Source organism: Pan troglodytes, chromosome 1 (assembly GCF_028858775.2).
Source record: "Pan troglodytes isolate AG18354 chromosome 1, NHGRI_mPanTro3-v2.0_pri, whole genome shotgun sequence".
Lineage (NCBI taxonomy): Eukaryota > Metazoa > Chordata > Mammalia > Primates > Hominidae > Pan > Pan troglodytes.
The window spans coordinates 2,353,381-2,377,098 of NC_072398.2; the positions used below are offsets into that span (position 1 = coordinate 2,353,381).

Consider the following 23,718-nt stretch of genomic DNA (forward strand, 5'->3'; position numbering starts at 1 on the left):
CTCAACACCACTGATCATTAGAGAAATGCAAACCCAAACCACAATGAGACACCATCTCACACCAGTCCGAATGGCTATTATTAAAAAGTCAAAAAATAAAAGATGCTAGGCTGGACATGGTAACTCACGCCTGTAATCCCAGCTCTTTGGGAGGCTGAGGCAGGTGGATCACCTGAGGTTAGGAGTTCGAGACCAGCCTGACGAATATGGAGAAACTCCAACTCTACTAAAAATACAAAATTAGCCAGGCGTGGTGGTGCATGCCTGTAATCCCAACTACTTGGGAGGCTGAGGCAGGAGAATCGCTTGAACCCGGGAGGCAGAGGTTGTGATGAGCCAAGATCGTGCCATTGCACTCCAGCCCAGGCAACAAAAGCAAAACTCCGTCTCAAAAAACAAACAAAAAACAGATGCTGGCGAGGTTGCAGAGAAAAAGGAATGCTTACACACTGTTGGTGAAAGTGGAAATTAGTTCAACCGTTGTGGAAAACGGTGTGGTTCTTCCTCAAAGACCGAAAAACAAATACCTTCTGACCCAGCAGCCCCATTACTGGGTAGATACCCAAAGGAATATAACTTGTTCTGTTATAAAGACACACATGTGTATGTTCATTGCAGCACTATTCACAATAGCAAAGACATGGAATCAACCTAAAAGTCCATCAATAGTAGACTGGATAAAGAAGATGTGGTAGATATACACCACGGAATGCCACGTAGCCATAAAAAGAATGAGATCATGTCTTTTGCAGGAACATGGATGGTGCTGGAGGTCATTATCCTCTGCAAACTAATGCAAGAACAGAAAACCAAATACCACATGTTCTCACTTATAAGTGGGAGCTAAGTGATGGGAACACACGGACACATAGAGGAGAACACCAAACACTGGGGCCTCTCAGAGGGTGGAGAGTGGGTGGAAGGAGAGGGGCAGGAAAACTAACCAATGGGTACTAGGCTTAATACCTGGGTGACAAAATAATCTGTACGACAAACCCCCATGTCACTTTACCTATATAACAAACCTGCACATGTACCCCAGAACTTAAAAAGTTAAAAAAAAAAAAAAAAAGAAACGTTTTGTGGCCAAAGACAAACTACTACTACTACTACGTCTTTTTTTTTTTTGAGACGGAGTCTTGCTCTGTCACCCAGGCTGGAGTGCAGTGGTGTGATCTCAGCACACTGCAACCTCTACCTTCTGGGTTCAAGCAATTCTTCTGCCTCAGCCTCCCTGAGTAGCTGGGATTACAAGGCATCCGCCACCAGGCCCAGCTAATTTTTGTATTTTTAGTAGAGACGAGGTTTCACCATGTTGGCCAGGCTGGTCTCAAACTCCTGACCTCAAGTGATCCACCCGTCTCGGCCTCCCAAAGTCCTAGGATTACAGGCATGAGCCACCGTGCCCAGCCCAAAGACAGACTTCTAATAACAACAGTAGTGATGACGCTGAAACTTAGTAAGTGCTTACACCATGTGCCAGGCACTAATCCAAGTGCTAAACATGTTAGCTCATTTAATTCTCACAATAATTCGATGAGGCTGAGTAACGTGCCCAGGCCACTGTAAGCACAGAGGCTGATGCCAGAGCCTGCATTCCTAACTGTGACGGCCTGCTGCCTGACGGTGCAGGACTGTCCCTGGGAGTCCTGGCTGACATGCAGAAAAAATCAGGAAGGAGAAAATAAGGGGCGACAACCTCAATCCTTGCTCCCTAAAATATGAAGTTAAGGAAGGTCAAATAGGATGACGCCGAAGCTGCACTGGCAGGAGAGGCTGTCAAGGGCTCCAAAAAGGAACCTCTAGAAAGACAAGGGAATCTGGGCTAGTGATTTCAGCTTAAGAGCAGGGTCCAAGGATTCGTAAGGGAGGCATGGGTTTTGCTTGCAGCTCAGGTCCTGACCACATACACAAGTGAACTAAAAAAACTGCTGTAACCCTGGAGCCCAAGTGTGGAGCACCTCGTGGTGACAGCCAGGACAGGGCCAGCAAAGGCATCACGGAATCCTGGGAAGACTCTGTCAGTGAGACCCAGTAACAGTAGAGGCTAGGCAGACTCCAGTCCTCTGGGCCTGGCCACTGGGAGCAGGAATGGCTTCTGTCTCTTGAACTGAGCCTCAACATTTTGGACAATTAGCAGTTTACTCACCTGAGGTGAGTCATATACTTTCAGCAAATGGGAGCAGGCAGAACCTTGGGGGATTAAAAGGAAAATCAGGATGAGACACACATGTACCTCAAGCCAGAGGACGGGGTCACACTGCTACCTTCAGAATCAGAGTCAATGCTCGAGCATACATTGCAAAGCTAGAAACAGGGACAGGATATGCAGCTTCACCCAGCGGTTCCCAAATGCATATCAAAAACACAGAGGCTTCGACCTCCCGCCCTCCTGAACGCAAGTTGCTGCAGGCACGGAGGAACCTGTTACTGTTTTGTGATTCAGATGTGCAGCTAGTCGTGGGCTCTATTGCTCCTGTACTGCTTTCTAATTTCTCAGCCGATAAAACCTTTTCTAAGGTCCCACAAGCTAGGGCACAGCTGAGGATCTGTATCTTGTGATGACCAGGCCAGGACAGAGGAAGCAGAGTTAGGGTGGGGAATACTACCACCAAGAACCCCCTCTTCGAGTTAGATACCCCCCCTTCTCCTTACAGGCCTCTTCGAGTTAGATACCCCCCCCTTCTCCTTACAGGCCTCTTTGAGTTAGATACCGCCCCCTCTTCTTCTTACAGGCAGAGCAGAAGGGTCTCCCAACACAAATAATATTCCTAAATATTTCATGTTCCTCACTTTTTGGTAGAAATTCCATAAAGGAGTGGCTGTCTTGTTTAAGTAATGAACAACATGATTGCTATGTATATACGTGTTTATTATATGCTTATTACAAAAGAAAAAGTCTTTTGCCTTATTTTAGGGCTTCCATGTAAAACCTAGTTAAAATACAAAAAGTAAATTAGAGAAAAATTCTGCTTAGGTAGTGAAAATTGATAGCAACTTATAAGCTGTATCCTTAAAAACCTAGTCACAGATATAGAATTAGGTAAAGATAAAATGCTAAGCCTACTTATTGGCAAGAAACAGGTTAGGCCACTTAAGCAGCATGTTTCTACCACTATACAAATACATAGGCAGGTCCAAACACTAAACCACCATTCGATTGACAACCTTTTATTTTTCAACTTAGGTAACAGTCCAAAATCAGTGTAGATTGGCGAAAAACTAGGCAAAAATAGCAAAAAGTGCAGTTTAATTTAGCAAAGGCTCAAGACAGTATGTGGAAGGAAGGTGAGATTTCCCTCCTAAGCGGCAGTTACTGCCCGACACTAACGCTGGTGTGCGCACCCCCGATGAGAATGCTGCTGCAACACAGACTGGGACACCGCCTCCCCCATTAGACCTGCCAGCTCATTCGTGAAAATCTACCAGGAACACATCAATGAAAAAAATATGTCAAATATGAGTTCTCTGTTATAAGCAATAAAATCACAAAATCAACTCAGATTTGAAATTTAGGGTAAGCTAGGACAATTTCCTGCTTTTTAATATATAGATATTTTAGATTTGACAATCGTTTCCACATACACTCAGACAGGCTTACAGAAGAATTTCAAATATCAAATAGAGAAGCTGTTAATTCACGCACGTTATGACTTCAGTTAATTCTTCCAGTGTTTAGACTTCAGAGCTGCTAATAACACTAAACTCAATACCGTGTTTGTTGAGTCTGTCAATCAACTTTGTTTTGGAAAAAGCTGCTCCAGGTGTGAAGACCCCGCCCCTATAAAACAATAACAAGAGAAAACAGTGCACTCAGCTCCTCTCCAGTCTCCTATTTCACAAGCCTCACTATCAAATTGCTACAGAACCCCTGAAAACCAAAGTCTTCATGGTAATCACGGCTACCTTTGATTCCTTCCTAAAATCAGCCAAATGAGCGAGTAGCTATTAGTCAGGAGAAACTCGCACCACAGCCAACCCTATCTAGACGGGCTCTGTTCCTGGAGATACTGTTTCCATTCTATGCATGTGTTTGGTGGGTGCACTGTGCGCCATCACCCCGAAGAACCGCTGCTGTTTACAAGGACAGTCCTCAGACTTAGGGGGATTAAAGAAAGACCCGAATGGAATAAATTTAGATAATCAATTATTATTAAAGTGTAAACAGAACTTAAATCGGATGAAAAAGAAGTTTTTAAAAATATAATAGCTAACATTCATAAATGCTAAATATTTTCAAGGGGGACCTAGGTATTTGAAAAAATTTAATTAGATTTTACTATATACAAATTTTACTTTTATTAATCCTGTTTTAGGTCATGCCTGGTTTACTTCTCAGCAGCAGGCCTCTGCTCATTTGAAAAGCTGGCCTAGTTTTAGGGGGACAGCTAAATGCTCCAGTAAGACAGTACGTCTGAAAATCATCTAGCCAGGATCCCATGGTTCCATTCATGCTGGTGTCAGTCAGGGTTACTACTACCAGCTGGGTATAGTTAGGCACTGATTGGACGCTCCTAGTAATACTATTAACAACAGGGACTTTTTTGAGTGGCTGACTCTGGACTTGAGGTATCTTTATAAAGGGCTGAAGTTAACTCATGGCTCTCCAACTTTTCTGTCTCCTCTCATTTACCTCCACAGTTGTTCCTCTGAGACCAACTCTGGGCTGGTAAGAAGCTGTCCTTCTCACAGTTTTAATTTACCTATATTTTTGAAGCAAAGGAACTGAACTATAAATGCTTACATGCAAACCCAAAGCCTGAAAATCAAATCAAAATAAGCTAAAATATAACATAGATAAAAAAGATCTTCTAATTGGAAGAAAACCAAACTTACGCCTTAGGCAGATGAGAAGCATCACTTAGAAGAGTCAAGGCTGCCTGAACCATAGCTATGGGGGTAGCCACATAGCCAGCCTCTGCAGAAAACAGTTGATCAGGGAAAAAGAAAGGATTCATGAAGTACCCATTCAACAACATCAAAAATCAAATGGTAGATTTTATATCTTACTCTAGGTGTGCAGATTTTTTTCAATAGATACTCTGGTCACTTAACAAAAATAACATATCGAAAGTATTTATTAAGTGTTAGGAACTGTACTAAGTGCTTTAGGTCTATTAAACTCATTTAATTTTCATAACAATTATTTAAGGTCAATATTACTTTCATCCCATAGAGAGAGAGGTTAAGTGACTTGTCCAAACTAACAGGTAGTGACTGAGCCAGAATCACACCCAGGCAGCTGGTTCCAGAGTCCACACTCCACCCACTGCACTGTACTGCTTCTTGACAATCATTGAAGCCAATGATCCTAGGTTTTTTGTTTCTCTATTGTACACTGAGCCGATCCCTATCTGTATTCACACACTTCACTTAAAAACAACAAAAAAATCCTCTCAATTTTTTCTTAAAGAATAACGACTAAACATAAGTTTAAAAAATGTTTATAAACAAACGGAACATTAGCATTTATAATCCTGTCAAATAATGAAAATACAGTCAACTTACCTTAAAAAGTCAGGTGGGAATTTCAGAAAAGGGCAAGATGGAAACATACTATCATCTGGCTTGATTAAAATCCCCCGTGGGCCAGGCATGGCAGTTCATGCCTGTAATCCCAACCCTTTAGAAGGCTGAGGCAGGAGGACTGCTTGAGCCCAGCCTAGGCAACATAGTGAGACCCCGTCTCAATAAAAAATTATAGCCTGTGACCTAAAAGGGCTGACAGTAATTATACTACAGTTCACAAGTGGACCTGTCTGTCTCTGACAGTAATTATACTACAGTTCACAAGTGGACCTGTCTGTCTCTGACAGTAATTATACCACAGTTCACAAGTGGACCTGTCTGTCTCTGACAGTAATTATACCACAGTTCACAAGTGGACCTGTCTGTCTCTGACAGTAATTATACCACAGTTCACAAGTGGACCTGTCTGTCTCTGACAGTAATTATACCACAGTTCACAAGTGGACCTGTCTGTGTCTGACAGTAATTATACCACAGTTCACAAGTGGACCTGTCTGTCTCTGACAGTAATTATACCACAGTTCACAAGTGGACCTGTCTGTGTCTGACAGTAATTATACCACAGTTCACAAGTGGACCTGTCTGTCTCTGCATAGTTCTGTAAAATGTACAGCAAAAGTTCTTGAACGTTTTGGGCAACATTCTTTTAACAACCTATCAGAAGCCATTCCCTTCCCTTGAAAAGTGCACGTGTGCATACATATTTTACAAACAATGTCAGGGTGTTCAGAGACTCTAAAGAAATCCTAGAGCACAGATTTGACTGACATTATAATTACACTACTTGCATATGAGATTCAAACAGGTGAATATCAACCAATCCCTTTTCCTATTAATACTAATTAAAATTTGCCATTCTGAATTACTGAATCATACTCCAAAAACAGCCGGAGGGAAGGATGCACTAATAAAATTGGATTATATCAATAATTTCAATCTTCCTTTGACAGAATAATTTTAAGTTACTTAATTTGTACAAATGTATTTCTAAAACAATTAAGCTTTAAAAAGAATATATTGTAATGGCATTGTACTTTATAGCTTAAGAGTATAAAATTCCCAAGCATTCTTAAATGATATGTGAAATACCTGGTCCTTTCACCTGAGTACAAATTTTGATATTTGGTTTGTTCTTATCTGCACTAGTGCCTTGGCTGTATCCTTGACCAAAGAATGTCAGCGTGAATGAGGCAGCATCAATCTGTGAAGAAGGCAAAAGGCGCATGTCATAAATATGTCATTTCCTCCCGGAACACAGTAAAACCGACTATTCTATTTCAAGTGAGACATGGTCAACAGATGAAAACATTATTTTATCTGCCAGAATATCCCGTCATCATTTAAGCAGGGAGCGAAAACTAATTCTTTGAAGCTGTCAGTTTTGAAGACTGGCGTGATGTTGGGGGGAAGGGGAGTGGTAAGAAATAGGGAGGAAATAAAGATGATCTGGAGATAGTTTTTATTGGGGGGCAGAATATAGAAATCTGGTTTTAGATACCTATTTGAGGTGACAAGACAAAAATAGCCAGCAAGTAATGGAAATATGGGCCTGGAGTATAGGTATGTAATTGTTCCACTTAAAGATGTAAAAATTCGACTCAAAAAACTAAATTCTTGAGGACTTATCCTAGCATCTTTCACAATCACTAAATTTAGGAATGAGGTGATAAAGAATTCAATCATGATCAACACATCTTTATTAAGTATCAACTAAGGGTCAGATACCATTGAGGCCCTGAGACATAAATATATGATCACTGCCTTTGCTGGAGCTTACAGTTTAGTAGGAGGAAAGGGGGGGAGAGAGAGATAAACAGATTAAATAACAATGAGACATGAACTAAAACATACAGGCATAACTCAGAGGAGGGTGTTATTAATCTACCGGGGCAGAGGGCAATGGTTCTGAACTGTATATATACACACACACAAACACATATTAATGGTTGTTTTAAAACCCCAAAAGTAGATGGATTCCAGAAAGGAGAACCCATTATTTAAAGGGAAGAAGGGATGCAGTAGCATAGCCTTTCCAGAACATACAATTCAAGAGGTACAGACAAGGTCAGACACACATGCCACACCTGTCCCGTCTCCTGCTATGGCGCCCACACTGATGGGTTCTAATCCTCTCTCAGGCTACACACATTGTCCAACCCAGCATAGTCTCTGGGTGGCTACTATCAATTAATCAAAGTCGGATGAAAAATGAATCCTATGTGCTATCCAGAACTAGATCATGAAGGGTCTAGGACGGCCTCACATCTCTGAAGAGGGACTTTCGACCAGTTGTGCTCCAGGGGTGGGTACCAAAACCACTCAAATCTGGAACCCTCTTCCTTCCTCCACAGTAGTGATTCTCAACCCTGGCAGCACATTCGCATCACTGGGCAGATTTAGAAAGCCCCAGTGCCCCGGCTGCATTCCAGACCAACCGAACCAGAGTCTCTGGTCATCTGTTTTGGGTTCTCTTCCAAAGTTGGGAACCACTGCTCTATGCTTTCAGGCCCCACTCCAGACCTACGGAATCAGAACGTCCAGAAGCAAGATGAGGGCATGTGTCAGTGAAAAAAGCTTCCTAGGTGATTCTTTTTTTTTTTTTTTTTTTTTTTTGGAGAAGGAATCTCGCTGTGTTGCCCAGGCTGGAGTGCAGTGGTGTGATCTCGGCTCACTGCAAGCTCCACCTCCTGAGTTCAAGCAATTCTCCTGCCTCAGCCTCCTGAGTAGCTGGGACTACAGGCGTGCACCACCATGTCCAGCTAATTTCTGTATTTTTAGTAGAGATGAAGTTTCACCTGTTGGCCAGGCTGGTCTTGAACTCCTGACCTTAAGTGATCCACCTCCCTCAGCCTCCCAAAGTGCTGGGATTACAGGTGTGAGCCACTGCGCCCGGCCATGATTCTGATATATGAAATCTCAGTTAAGAATCACTGCCAAAGCAGTGGGCCAGGAACATTTTATAAAGAAGGCAATGACAAGGTCAGATTTTGTGTCTTAGAAAGATCTCTTGGACAGCAGTGGGAAGACAGATTAGAAAGAAACCGTAGGAATGCTACGAAAAGTTCAAGCAAGAGATGGAAGCCTGCACTACCAACCACGAGACAGAAGCCTGCACTATCCACAAAGTAAAACGGCAACCCAAAGAACAACAGAAAATATTTTCAAGTCCTTTTGTTCATTTTTGAATTAGGTTGTTTTTTGTTATTGAGTTCTAGGAGTTCTCTATATTTTCTGGATATGAATCTTCTGTCAAATATATGATTTGAAAATACTTTCTCCAAAGAAGACATACAAATGGCCAATAATTGCAAATGAAAAGATGTTCAACACTAATAATCATCAGGTAAATGCAAATCAAAAATACAATGAGACACCACCTCACGGCCATTACAGAAAATAACAGATGTCGGTTTGGAAGCAGAGAAACTGGAACTCTCGTATACTGCTTGTGGGAAGGTAAAACGGTGCAGCGGCTCTGCAGAACAGTTTAGTGGTTCCTCAAGAAGTTAAATATACAATTCACATACGGTCTAGCATTCCATTTCTGAGTATATGCCCAAAAGAATTTAAAGCAGAGTCTTGAAGAGGTATCTGTACACCCATGTTCGCAGCAGCATAACTGGCAATAGCCAAAAGCTGGAGGCAACCCATGTGTTCACTGATGAATGAATGGATACACAAAATGTGATCCAGACAGGCAACAGACAATCATTCACCCTTAAAGAAATTCGAACACATGCTTACAATATGGATGAACCTTGAAGACCTTACGCTAAGTGAAATAAGCCAGCCAGTCACAAAAAGACAAAGACTGATTCCATTTACATGAGGCACTTGGAGTCATCAAATTCATAGAGACAGAAAGCGGAATGCGGTTGCCGGGGCTGGGGGAGGGCGGAAATGAGGAGTTATTGTTTCACGGGTGTAGAGTTTCAGTTGTGCAAGATGAAAAGTGTTCTGGACACGGATGGTGGTGATGGCTGCACAAAAAGATGAATGTACTTAATACCACTCAGCATTTTTAAATGGTTAAGATGGTACATTTTATGTTTTGTGTATTTTACCACAATAAGAAAAAAGAGGCCGGGCGCAGTGGCTCACGCCTGTAATCCCAGCACTTTGGGAGGCTGAGGCAGGTGGATCACGAGGTCAGGAGTTCAAGACCAGCCTGGCCAACATGGTGAAACCGTGTCTCTACTAAAAATACAAAAAAATTATCCGGGCGTGGTGGCGCATTCCTGCACAGTGCCTACATTAAGTGCACAGGTGGGGGATTAGCCTTGTACAGGGAACATATCATCCAGAGAGGAGGAAAGAAGGTCAGGATGGAACAATGATGCTACGTTAAGTGCACAGGCGGGGATTAGCCTTGTACAGGGAGTATATCATCCAGAGAGGAGGAAAGAAGGTCAGGATGGGAACGATGATGATAGGTCTGAGGGTAGGAATTTGAGGGGATACAAAACAGTGCTCTCAATTATTTTAGTGAGGTAGGAGTTGGGATAATTTGCAGATAGGGAAGACAGCTGCAGTTGGGTAGATTTTGAAGAAAGCCACTGAGAGGAGATAAGAGGCAAGACTAACGAAAAGGAAAAGAATCAGCAAGTGATGCTAACATTCCACAGAGGGGGAAACGGGAACTTGCTGCTACCATCTGTTCAGCAGTGGGATTTCCCCCAGGAGTGCCTGGTGTCAAGGAGATGAAAGCTAATGACCCAAGGCCTGAGCCAGGGTTGGGATCTGTAAGCCAAATGGTAGAAAATGAGGCAGTCCTATTGTTGGGGATGCTGGACACACAGAAATTCACTTGATCCCCCATTGGAATCCAGGGAATGTGGAAGAGGAAGTGAAACTGGGGGCAGAGGAGGCACAAAGGAAAAGATAACAGAGGAGAAAAATGGAGGAAGAAGAATATTTGAGATTTCTGGAAGTGAAGAGAACACAATTTCTGGAGCTAAATGGCTGGGTTCTCATCCCAGCTGGGCCACGTACTAGCTGGAGAAACTTGGGCAAGTTTCTTAGCCTCCGTGTGCCTCAGTTCTCTGATGTGTAAAATGGAGATAATAATAATACCTGCATTCAAGGGGTGTTTGAAAAGATTGAATAATCTAATTTACATAAAGAACTTAAAAGAGTATCTGAAACATAGTGCCCTGTCAAGTGTTAGATGATATCGTCACTGCACTGAGGAAAAGTAAAAACAAAAATATTATTTTAGTGTCTTAATACAAAAGAAATTACCTGTTTTTGTGTTGGGCCTTGTTTTGAAAAATAGCCAAAGGAGAAGAACCATGGGAACTAAAGGGGAAAAAAAACCGTCAGTGATATTTTTTTAAAACTCATGGAAAATACTTCTAATAAAAATAATCTAATTTCATAAAATCTTACTTACTTTTATGAGAAGTTGCCTTCCAATTCCAAACCTCACAAAGAACAAAAAGAAAAGTCCTGCAAACATCAGCTTAATAACAGAGGTGATGCCTCCCACAGTTACATACGCAGCATACTGAACCTAGATGATGGAGAAGACAAAGTTAGAACATTACTCCCTACATTTTGGACCAAGTAAGAATGTTAGCTACTTGTACCTTTCTCTTCCATCACAAATGTGGAACAAAAGCAGTTTCCACTTTACAAATGCATTATGTTCTGAAATCTTGTTCAGAAACCAGACATTGGGAGCCTATTTTTTGTTTGTTTTGTCAGACCTGGTGAACAGGAAGTATGATAGTCTACTTTTTAAAGAAAATTGTTTATAAATAGTAATTAGCTTCCCCTACTTGAGCACAAAAATCTACATAATCCCTAATATATCTGAGCTTAGCAATCATACATTACAGAACGTAGACTCCTATAAGAAAATGCCCTCCACCTTTTAACTTGAAATATAATTTCCTCCTGAAGTCTCAGCAATGAAAGCAATTACTTTCCTCACCAAAAGCAGCAGGATGGAACTCCAGGCGTGGCAAGGAGAGAGGGGACAGAAAGGGTTCCAGACATTTCCACAAGCAAAAGAGTTTCTAGCAACTGAAACCCTAAACAGGGATTCTGGGGTGCTTATGACAGCAGGATTTCCCATATTGAATTTGCTGCTATTGTGTTACATTAAAAAGATATTCAGCAGCCAGATCTGAATCAAAAGGCAAGGCTATAAAATACAAAATGTTCTACCCTAATGATTCTGTATATTTCCAGAGGCTGAAACGTGTATTACTTAGCTCTTCCTTTTTCTGCCTTATAAACAAAAATATCCCACACTGAAGAGAAAGAGGAACTGTAACACACACTTTATTGATAAATAAACCATATATACTTACTGGTGATTCCTCTAAATTTTCATACAAGTAACGTTGAGTCCTCCTTACAACAGACACATCAGATCCCATAAAAGGAATGGAATAACCTTTGAGTTCCCGACAATAAGAAATTGGCCACCTGCAAGACAGACCTATGAATATTTTGCATTTCCTGCAATTACAACTTTGGCTGGTAAATGTCTGAATAAGCAAATCAGTGGCAGGGCACGGTGGCTCATGCCTGTAATCCCAGCACTTTGGGAGGCCAAGGCAGGAGGATCACTTAAGGCCAGGACTTTGAGACCAACTTGGGCAACAAAGAGAGACTCTGTCTCAAAAGAAAAAACAAAACAGAACGCTCCTTTCAACAGCCCAACCCTAAATTCTTACCTCTAAACTTCTCACATATGTCCTGCAGTATAAAACTAAACTAAATTTTTAAAAAAGAAAAAAAGTTCTCACATAAAATTTAGTTGACAGTTAATTTCTATATTGATAGTGAAAAGTCATCATAAGATTCACTTATTTCCTAGGATTCAAATGTTTTATTACACACGAAGTACTTAAGCTTATGGTAATGGATTAATTATGTCTTATTTATCTTAAGCTTATGGTAATGGATTAATTATATCTTATTTATCTTAAGCTTATGGTAATGGATTAATTATATCTTATTTATCTGTGAAAACAATTCTGAGCTTACTACAAATTAGTCTCCAAGCTTTTCTTAGTAACATACTTTATTAATAGCCAACCCAACAACAATATACTTAGACTAGATATATAAAAAATGGATTTTAAGTTAATATACCTTCTCTTCAATTTTGGACCAACGAGCGGGACAGGTTTCAGATTTGATGCATTTCGTAGTTTTCTCAAATTACTCTGATCTCCAAAACCATAAATTGCTGACTTCCAGGTACCATCATGAATGCTCAACCCCTAATAAAATATTTCAAGAGTTAAAGAAACATGAAAGGGTAGTTACTAAAATGTAAAGCCAAGTAACTTATCATTGTTACAAACAATATTTCACTTATATTTGGACAAGACATAATCCCTGATTTAATAATCTTGAGGTGAATTTTCATGACCAGCTAGGGAGCAGTCACATTCATTAGCTTGATCACACCCAATATTTACACCAAGAGAAGCCCTTTCTTCTCCCCTCCTATCATTCTTTATATTCTGTAATAAGTTATTTAGTTTTACTTCATCAATTTTACTCAACTAATTGACCATATTCCTTCAAGATCAGCCACTCTAATCCTTTTTTTTCTGCCCCATATGATCTGCAGGAATAGCCACCCTAATCCTCTCTCGATCCTACACAAATTCCTCAACATTTCTGGATATGTCCGTGTGCACATTTATGCATACATACACTGTGTACTGTCCATCTCTCCATCCTGTTACACCTGGTTCCCCGTCTACCTCCAACACCTCTTACTCTAGCCCCAAGTTATAGATCTGTCTTCCTACAGAAGTCTTAGTAAAATAATTGTTTAAAACATTTAAAGTTCACTAATAATGATTTGTATTTTAATTGCTTTCCTCAATCCCTTGATTTCTTTTTGGTATCACAGCCAGTACAGAGTCCTTAGTATTTGCTTGATCTTACTCAGACTCTCATTTATTCACTGATTTTTCATCCTTTCATGAGACTTTGGGCTGTCAGTGCCTTCCATTCTACCCTTTACAGCTTCCCCAACCCTTACCTCTAGCGCCACCGAGAAACGAGTGGCTGAGACCCCAGGAGAGGACACGACCTCTGAATTTACTATCACAGCGCTGGCCTTTTTTTTTTTTTTTTTTTTTTTTTTTGAGACAGAGTCTTGCTCTTGTCGCCCAGACGGGAGTGCAATGGCACGATCTCAGCTCACTGCAACCTCTGCCTCCTAGGTTCAAGCAATTCTCCTGTCTCAACCTCCCGAGTAGCTGGGATTACAGGTGCCCACCACCACGCCTGGCTAATTTTTGTATTTTTAGTAAAGACGGGGTTTCACCATGTTGGCCAGGCTGGTCTCGAACTTCTGACCTCAGGCAAGCCGCCCGCCTTGGCCTCCCAAAGTTCTGGGATTGCAGGCATCAGCCACCGCGCCCGGCCTAGCACTGACCTTTCTTTCCCAACCTCTAGGTGGGCCTTTTAATTCTCTATTACAGGAATAAACTTCATTTATTATATTGATTGTACATAATTGTATTATGTCCTTCCTTCTATGTTGTTTACATTGTTTAGGTGAACAGAGTAATTCAGAAAGATTCAAAACTAATTCTGTCACAAGATTTTCAAAGAGGGATATGTGGGAGGCAGATATGAAGGTACCTTTCATTGTTAATAAACAAGAGAAACAATAAAACCATCCAAAGATTCAGGTTTTCCTATCTCAGCTTTGATGATACTGAAAAGCAGAGATACCAAATCTAACTTTCATTCTGGTACAGATTTATTTCTTCTGTTTTATTAAAACTACAACAGAACTAAAGTCTTAAAGGTTTGATTTGTTATCTACTCAATCTGAGCCTAGCCAAAAGGGCCTATGTGAATCTCTACAAATGTAAAGATTCCAAACACCAGGAGAAAACAGCTTTTTAAAAATCTAAACATATTTTCTTATACAACTAAGCCATTGAAAAGGAAAAAATTACATTCAATTTAAAAAACTATTTGCGTTTCACAGAAAAATATAGAGACGTACCTAATACAATTTTATTAAATTGTATATTCATGTATGTTATGAAGCCAACGTACATGTAAACATCCAGGTCAAGAACTACAGGTAACCAGCAACTAAGAAGGCCCTCCTTCCGTCCTGCCTTTACAGTAATCAAGAAAAATTCTTTTCTTCAGAGTTTAATCACCTAAGAATTCATCCCTAAACAGTACAATTAGTTTTGCCTGTTTCTAAGCTTTACAGAAATGCAATCAAGCAAGATTTATTACTGAGTGTTTGGCTTCTTATGCTCAAAATTGTGATGTCAGGATTTACCACGTGTTGTAAGTAACTCCTACACTGCAGCTAGCCTTTTGACTTTCTTAATCGTGTGTTTTGGGAAACATTCTCAATTTTAAAAGTACACAAATGTATCACTTTTTCATTACATTTAATGCCTCTTTGTCTTTTTGTAAAAGCCATTCCCAACCATGAGGGCATCCACAATCCATCTAAACTTGATGTTGGTACGGGGTGCAACAGTATGAATCCAATTCCATTTTTTCTCCAAGTAGATACTCAATTGTCCCAGCATCATCTACCGAAAAGCCCCCTTGCTGTTCCTGCCAGCTGGAAGCCCGGAGGCCTGCTGGGAGGAGGAATTCTAAACGACAAGTATGCCTGGAAAGCTGTGGTCCAAGGCCGTTTTTGCCGTCAGCAGGATCTCCAGAACCAAAGGGAGGACACAGCTCTTCTTAAAACTGAAGGTATTTATGGCTGACACAAAATGAGATTTGATTTGGGCAGGAGATGCGCTTATGTGTACAAAGAATAATACTGACTCCTGGCAGCAAACCAAACAAAACCATAGTAACGTGGAGAAAGGTAACGTGTGCCCACGGAAACAGTGGCATAATGTGTGCCTAATTCCAAAGCAGCCTTCCTGCTTAGGCCACAGTCACAGGGGCTCTGTGATGCTGTACTCCTCAAGGATTTGAACTAATGAAAAGTAAATAAATATCAGTAAAAGTGGATTTGTAAAAAGAAAAGAAAAATGATAGGAAAAGCCCCTTTACCATATGTCAAGGGTTTATGCTGACTTAATAACAGGTCTTGATATCCAAGAGTGTCTTTCTGCCTTATTCTCTTTCAAGAATATCTTGCCTGTTCTCAGCCCTTTGAGTTTCCACATACATTTTAGAAACAGCTTGTCAAGATGCACATCAAAACAAAACAAACAAAAAAACCTGTTTGTGATTTTGATGGGAATTGCATGAGATTATAAACAAATTTGAAGAAAATTAACTACAAAATGGATTCATATTTTAATCCATGAATACGCTGGATCCTTCAATTTATGTCTTCTTTATGGTCCCTCAATAAAGGTTTACAGTTTTCTTCACAGAAATCTTGTACACTTTCTATTACTTACTCTTAGGTACTTGATTTGTTTAATGCTATCATAAATGGTGTTTTTTACAAAAATAATCACCTTCTAACTGTAGCTGGCATACAGAAATACAGCTGATTTTTATATTAATTTCATATCCAGGAACAATAAAAACTATTGTGGAAATAAATGAAACAGAATAGAAAAAATCAACAAAACTAAAAGTTGATTCTTTGAAGAGGTCAACAAAACTGACACATTTTGGCTAGACAGACCAAAAAAAAGAGAAAGAAAACCCGACCTACTAAAATCAGGAATAAAAGAGGGAACATTATTACCAACCTTATAGAAATAAAAAGGAGTATAAAGGAATACTATGAACAAGTGTATGCCAACAAATTAGATAACCTAGGTGAAACGGACACATGCCTGCTCAGTGGATCACGACCCTCTCACACGGACCCCCTTAGAGTTGTAAGCCCTTAAAAGGACAGGAATTGCTCACTCGCGGAGCTCGGCTGCTGGAGACGTGAGTCTTGCCGTAGCTCCCAGCCGAATAAAGCCCTTCCTTCTTTAACTTGGTGTCTGAGGGGTTTTGTCTGCAGCTTATCCTGCTACAGCCTTGTTGAAAAAATTTATGTTCGAGTGCTATTTCTTTTGCGGCACTGAAAATTTATTTCTAACAAATTTGGGGGCCCGCCCGGGATTCCCATTCTCCTTTGGGGAAGGGTCTGGTCCTCTCCCGTGAGGAGGCATGCCCCGCTGCCTCGTTGCAGTGGCCTCAGGGGTAAGGAATCAAGACCCACCAGGTGTTACAAATAAACCCGGACTCTCAGCAACGCGGAAAGAAACTGGCTGGCGACCTGGGGAAAGGGATCATCACATACCGCAGCGACCAGGTAACTCTGTGCACAGACCAAGGTAAGAAACGCCACAGGAGCAGCCAAGCATTTCCTCGGTGGCCGGGATACTCTGCGGGGTTGAAAGTGTGTGTGAATGCAAGGAGCCTCCAGCAGGTGGGGCTAAAGGATAGGAGACACATCTCTAAGATGAGAGATGGGGCCTAACCAGGACCCAATATGGGAAATACCCCAAGCAAGACAGGGACCGAGAAGGACAAAGATAACAAGGATATTCCCCTTGAGAGCCCCCTAGGTCTCATGTTAAAATACTAGAAGGATAATGAAAGGACCAAAAACAAGAAAAAGCAGCTGCTGTCCCAGACCCTTCTCCTATCCCCATTGTCCCCCTCCTTATAACCCTGCCTCCTGGGAACTGTCCCAGGAGCCCACTCACTACGAGCGTTAGGTCCTCTTCCCTAAAAGGACTTCAGCGTGAGATAGAGCAATGTAAAAAGGATTTTCAGAACTTCCCTTTCCCCTCTTCTCGGGGGAAGAAAGAGCCACGATCCGTCGAACTGCTATGGGAGTCTTGGAACGTGAACACCCTTCTGGCCAAAACGTTCCTACAGCGGATCAAAAATTTCCCACCCAAAACCTCAGGTGGGACAATAACAACGCAGCCCCTCAAGAAAATATGCAGGACCTTAGGGAATTGATAATAAAGGGGATTAAAGAATCAGTATCCCAGAATCTTACCCAAACATTTTATGTACAGCAAGGGAAAGATGAAGCACCTATAAAATTTTTTAGATTAAAGGAACAAATGAGAAAATATGCTGGTCTAGGTCTTGAGGATCCTCTTGGGCAGGGAATGTTAAAACTGCATTTTGTCACTAACAGTTGGCCAGATATTAATAAGAAATTACAAAAGATAGAGAACTGGAAAGATAAACCTATAGAAGAGCTTCTAAGAGAAGCCCAAAAAGTGTATGTAAGAAGAGATGAAGAAAAAAGCAGAAAGCAAAAATTCTGCTGTCTACCACACAACAAAGTACCCAGGGGGCCAGAACCTGTAAAGAACCTAGACCCCCACTCTCCAGGCAACATAAAGAGGATGAAAGAGCAAAGCCAGGAGACTCAAAGGTAGAGAAAAAAAATCCTAGAGGAGAAAGACTGACAGAGGGAACAGAAGGAGTCAAGGAGAGAGAAAGAGAGAGACAGAGAGTCAAAGAGAAAGAGAGAGAGACAGACAGAGAGAGAAAGAGACAGAGAGGCAAAGAGAGAGAAAGAGACAGAGAGGCGGAGAGAGAGAGAGACAGAGACACAGACGAAGAGGCAAAGGGAGAGAAAGAGGACAAAACAAATGTTTCGAATTAAAAATAGGTCACTTCAAAAGACAATGTCCCAAATGGGAAAAAGAACAAAAGTCATATATAAAAGCAAATCAGTTCATATTAAATTTCTGTTAATTCCAGAGGCAGGAACAAACCTATCAGAGAGAGATTTAGTGCTAAAATTTGGCTTAGGCCTCTACATTGATTAGGGAAAATTTCTCCCCTCCCTAAACTTGCTCCCCACCGCAGACAAAGAACACATTCATCCCAAGGTATGGTCAAAAGATGGGAATCGAGGAAAGTGACAGATTCCTCCGATTCGTGTTAAATTAAAAAAAATTAAAAACCCCTGGGGAAGTAGAAAAGAGAAAGCAATACCCTATTCCTTTAAAAGTGAGGGTAAATTTAAAACCTATAATTGATAATTGAAGGTCTTCTCTGTGACGGGCTGCTTAAACCCTGTATGTCTCCCTATAACACTCAAATTCTGCCTGTAAAGAAGCCAGATGGGTCATACTGGTTAGTGCAAGAACTTAGAGCTATTAATCAGATAGCCAAACAGGCTACCGTTTCTTAGCTGTACAACTGGCCTGCTTTGCAGCTAGGGAAAACCTAGGACACATGGAGTTAAATGCTAGAAGAAGCCAGACCTCATCTGCACTTCTGTCTAGGTCCTAGGCTCTACACCTAGCACATAATTAAAATCCCAAACTTACAAGGTTTTCGACAAAAGTAAAGTTTGCTAAAAGTTAAGTCTAACATGTATGATCCTAACTTCTAATCTTGTGGCCTTAGGCAGTCTAGTCCACAGACATGAAGGCAGTGTGCTTTGGAAAAGAATGGTTATCATCTTTGACATTAAAAAAAAAGGAGAATTAGCCGGGCACGGTGGGTGGCTCACGCCTGTAATCCCAGCACTTTGGGAGGCCGAGGCGGGTGGATCATGAGGTCAGGAGATGAGACCATCCTGGCTAACACGGTGAAAACCCGTCTCTACTAAAAAAATACAAAAAAAAAAAAAATTAGCTGGGCGTGGTGGCGGGAGCCTGTAGCCCCAGCTACTCAGGAGGCTGAGGCAGGAGAATGGCATGAACCCGGGAGGCGGAGCTTGCAGTGAGCTGAGACTGCGCCACTGCACTCCCGCCTGGGCGACAGAGCGAGACTCCATCTCAAAAAAAAAAAAAAGGAGAATTTATGTAAAAAGAATCTTACATGGTAAATTCTTGTCCTAAAGTAAATTAACTGGTTGTTTAAAGAAAGGGATATTTATGACAAGTCAGAAAGTTAAGGCATGTCAAAGGTCGTCTGTGAAAGTCGTGAAAAATGTTATAAAAGGGAATTTATGCAAGAAATGTCGTATAATTGAAAAGTAATTAGGCCTCCTGAATGTAAAACTATTGAAGAAACAGTTTATGTGCAAGGTGTGTAAGGAAAGTAAAATATACTTTTGGTAAAAGAATTATAAGGAGGCATAAGAATGTGGATTTTTACCTACATTAAAAGGTTAAAAATTGTTTTGAAGGTTTAAGCAAGGTTTGAAAAGTTAATTGTAAAGGAAATTCTGTGTGTAAACATATTGGTTAAAGTTTCTGTAAACTGGACATTAAAATAAAAGCACAACAGGTTTTTCTTAAAGTACTAACCTGTTCTTTAACAAAAATTATAAAGGGTTAAAAAGAGTCTATAAAAATCTTAACTTATGGTCAGACATTAAAATTGGATAAATATGTCTAAAAGGTTTTATTAAAATTGAGTTTAACATTAATAGCCCACTAATAGAAAGGTGACATTTAGCTGATCTGGTAATTGTCAAATATAAAATGGCATTTGGGTTTCTTTGGTCTAAAAAATTAATAAAAATAGTTGCTAAAGAGAATTCTGAAGGAAAATGGATACTGCCAGACCAGAGAGAAATGTTATCCAAACCCCTTATGAGCGAAATGTTGTTCCAGCTGCGTCAAGGGACCCACTGGGGGCCCCACGCCATGTGTGACGCAGTCCTCAGAGTTTATGGGTGCACAGGAATTTATACCCTGGCCAAACGGGTTACAGACAGTTGCTCAGCATGTAAGAAAACCAATCAACAAACTATAAAAAGATTACCCCTTGGGGGCAGGAGTCCAGGCTTAAGGCCATCCCAAAGTATCCAGATTCATTACACAGAGATGCCTCCAATTGGTCGTCTAAAGTATTTATTAGTAATAATAGATCACCTTACTCGTTGGGTACAAACTATTCCCTTTTCAAGTACAACTGCTAGTAATGTAGTCAAGGCATTAGTTGAAAATATTATACCCAGGTTTAGATTAATAGAAAGCCATTGATTCAGATAATAGGACTCATTTCACTGTACATGTCATTAAGAAATTAGCCCAGGTACTGGATATAACGTGGGAATATCATACTCCCTGGCACCCACCTTCATCAGGAAGAGTGGAAAGAATGAACCAAACTCTTAAAAAGCCACCTAACCAAATTAGTCTAGAGACTCGGGTGCCATGGACTAGCTGCCATCCCATTGCCCTGCTGAGAATCTGAACTGCCCCTCGGAAAGATGTTCGCTTATCCCCTTACGAAGTGTTGTATAGGTTGCCCTGTTTGCACTCCACTGCTGACATTCCCACAGTTAAAACAAAAGATCAGTTCCTCAGAAATTGTATGTTTGGTTTATCTTCCACTTTCTCGTCCCTCAGAACTACAGGTCTTTTAGCACAGGTACCCCCGCTAGAGTTTCCAGTACACCAACATCAGCATGAGGACCGTGTCCTTGTCAAAAGCTAAAGGGAAGGAAAACTCGAACCCGCTTTCGAAGGACCGTACCTAGTGCTTCTAAGCACTGAGACTGCGGTTCGAACAGCAGGAAGAGGATGGACTCATCACACCTGGGTCAAAAGAGCACCACCCCCTCCAGAATCACGGACAGCTATTCCAGGGCCAACTCCAACCAAGCTAAAGCGAAAACGGGTTTGAACCTCTATGTTGCATCTCTTTCTTTTCCCCTTCTACTGCTAGTCCTTTCTTTAGTAGTGTAACTAGGTCAAGTTCACCCCAAACCATTACTTTCGACGCTTGCCTTCTGATGCCCTGTGAAGATTTGTCAAACCAGAGGCAACTCTACACTTCAGAAAAGTATCTTTATCCTTCCTAGCTCTCCTCACACTGGAAATCTGTTAACTGAGATAAGTTAGTTTGGGAGGACTTTGACGAAGAGTCCAGTATGAACGGGGAATCTTGTCCTCCTAGAGCAGAGCTTCTCTGCCGAAATTGGTCCAATGCTCTATAAAACACCAAAGAGCAAGGATGGACGGCCCCAACTAGTACTTGCAGCTTCTTAAAACCATACATTCATTTTACTAAAGGAGTTTCCCCTCCCCATGGTCAGCTGAACCAATGTAATCCAGCACAGATGACCACTGCTGCTCCCCAGAGTTCTTCCCCTTCATTAGGCCATTTCTATGGTGTAGGAGAAGTCTCAGGGAAGGACCCCATAGGATCCTTTGAAAAGTACTTCATTGCCTCCTCACATCCTGCACCCCCTTCTCCCTCGTCTAAGTTCTCCACTAACCAAACTTTCTCTCGTTATATACCCAATGATAAAACCTATGTAGCTACTGTAGAGGTTAAAGATTTAAAACAAACTACAGCAATTGAAACAGGGTATCTGGATGCAAATGCTTGGCTGGAATGGATTAAATATTCTGTTTGCACGCTAAACAAAAGCGACGGTTATGCTTATGCAACAGGCAGGCCAGATACCCAAACTGTCCCCTTTCCACCTGGGTGGTTCTCTCATGACTGGGCATGAGCTGTGTGGTAGCTCTCTTCCAGAACCCTACAGCCGAGGCGATGAGTCATGCAAGACTCTTTCACTGCTGTTCCCTGAGGTCAAGAGCCTTGTGGGTCAGCCCCCGAGGGCCATGTGGCCTCCAGCCCGATATTAACTTCACCTCGTGCCTTTCACGGCAGAGGGAAAAGTTAGCATTCCTTGGAGACTTAACAGGGTGCAGTGAAACCAAGCCTTTTCCAGAGCTTACCCACCAGTCTGCCCTTGTTCATCCTCAAGCAGGTGCGTGGTGGTATTGCGGGGGACTATCGCTGGGTACTCTGCAAGTAATTAGAGCAGCACTTGTGCTCTAGTCCAGTTGGCCATCCCTTCCACCCTAGCATTCTGTCAACATGATAAAAAAGAAAATCATAAAAGAAGTGCCCCACATGGGTCCTTTAACCCCCATGTTTATATAAACGCTACTGGAGTTCCATGAGGAGAACCAGATGAATTTAAATCTCGAGATCAAATAGCTGCAGGATTTAAGTCAATATTTTTACGGGTGACAATTAATAAAAACAAAGACTGGATACATTATATCTATTATAATCAGCAGTGGTTTAGTAATTACACCAGGGATACTGTCAAAGGGATAGCAGAACAATTGGGGCCCACTAGCCAGGTGGCTTGGGAAAACAGAATGGTCCTAGATATGATATTAGCCAAAAAAGGTGGTGTTTGTGTTATGATTGAAACTCAGTGTTGTACCTTAATCCCAAACAACACTGCCCCCACTGGGAGCACAACGAGCGCCTTTCAAAGACTTACCGCTTTGTCCAATGAACTAGCTAAAATTCTGGAGCCGATAACCCTTTCTCCGGGTGGCTAGAAAGGTGGTTTGGTAAATGGAAAGAACTCAGCCTCAATTCTTACTTCTCTTGCAGCTGTAACAGGTGTACTCATTCTTGGTGGGTGTTGTGTCATACCGTGCATCCGTGGGCTAGTCAAAGACTTACAGATGCAGCACTTACTAAAACCTCCCTTAGCTCTCCTCCACCCTATTCAGATCAGCTTTTTCTTTTAGAGGATAAAGTCCAGCAGCAAAGCCAAGACATGTTTAAAAAAGTTTGAAGAGGAAATAACAAGAAAACTGAAAGGGGGGAAATTATAGGATGGAATAAATTCCCCTTCGAAGGTTTCAGCCTGTAAATTGTTACGTACAATGAGTCCTGAGATCCTCTCCAAAGAACCAATGTGTCAGTTATGTTCCGCTCCCCTGTTCTTTGTTCTTTAAAGTTTAACATCCTCGTTCTTTACGTCTCCTTGACCCTAGTTTCAGTAAACAACCCCCTCCTAGCCTCTATCACCTGCTCTGATCTTAGTCACCCTTGGTCACCTGCTCTGTTCTTAGTCATCCTGAGCCACTTGTTCTGTAACTGTCCTTCCTCGTACCCCTGCTCTCTTTAAAATAGCCAATCGGAATTAGCTTAGACTGTGCAGTCCAACCCTAGCCAACAGGGGAATGACACAGCAGTAGGGGCTACCTGTGTCAGGGATAAGAACACCTTCCCCTCCCTTGTTCAGGTGTGCTCTCACCATTGCTCCATCCGCGAGATGCACCCTTCTATAGAAGTAAAGTTGCCTTGCTGAGAAAATTTATGTTTCAGCGCTATTTCTTTTGCGGCACTGAAAATTTATTTCTAACAGCCAGGCTGGTCTCAAACTCCTGACCTCAGGTGACCCACCTGCCTTGGCCCCTCAAAGTGCTGGGATTATAGGCGTGAGCCACCATGCCCAGCCTAACTTTCTTAATTAACTGAAACCTGTCTCAGATTTTCTGGGTTCACACTCTATTACCCCAGGTCACATCAACTGGCTTAAGAATGAGCAAAATGACTAATCTTCTC

General features: G+C 41.5%; 1 protein-coding gene across 1 annotated transcript in view; it reads right to left on the minus strand.

The window, feature by feature from the left end:
- Positions 1 to 3,504: 3,504 nt before the first annotated feature.
- The window catches only part of SCCPDH (saccharopine dehydrogenase (putative)), a 42,872-nt gene continuing 22,658 nt past the window's right edge, over positions 3,505 to 23,718 (minus strand). Inside the window, 7 exon segments of the mRNA NM_001246632.1 lie at positions 3,505 to 3,781; positions 4,837 to 4,918; positions 6,619 to 6,730; positions 10,771 to 10,827; positions 10,922 to 11,041; positions 11,847 to 11,964; positions 12,637 to 12,767. Of these exon segments, the coding sequence (NP_001233561.1) occupies positions 3,676 to 3,781; positions 4,837 to 4,918; positions 6,619 to 6,730; positions 10,771 to 10,827; positions 10,922 to 11,041; positions 11,847 to 11,964; positions 12,637 to 12,767 (726 nt within the window). The 3' untranslated portion in view covers positions 3,505 to 3,675.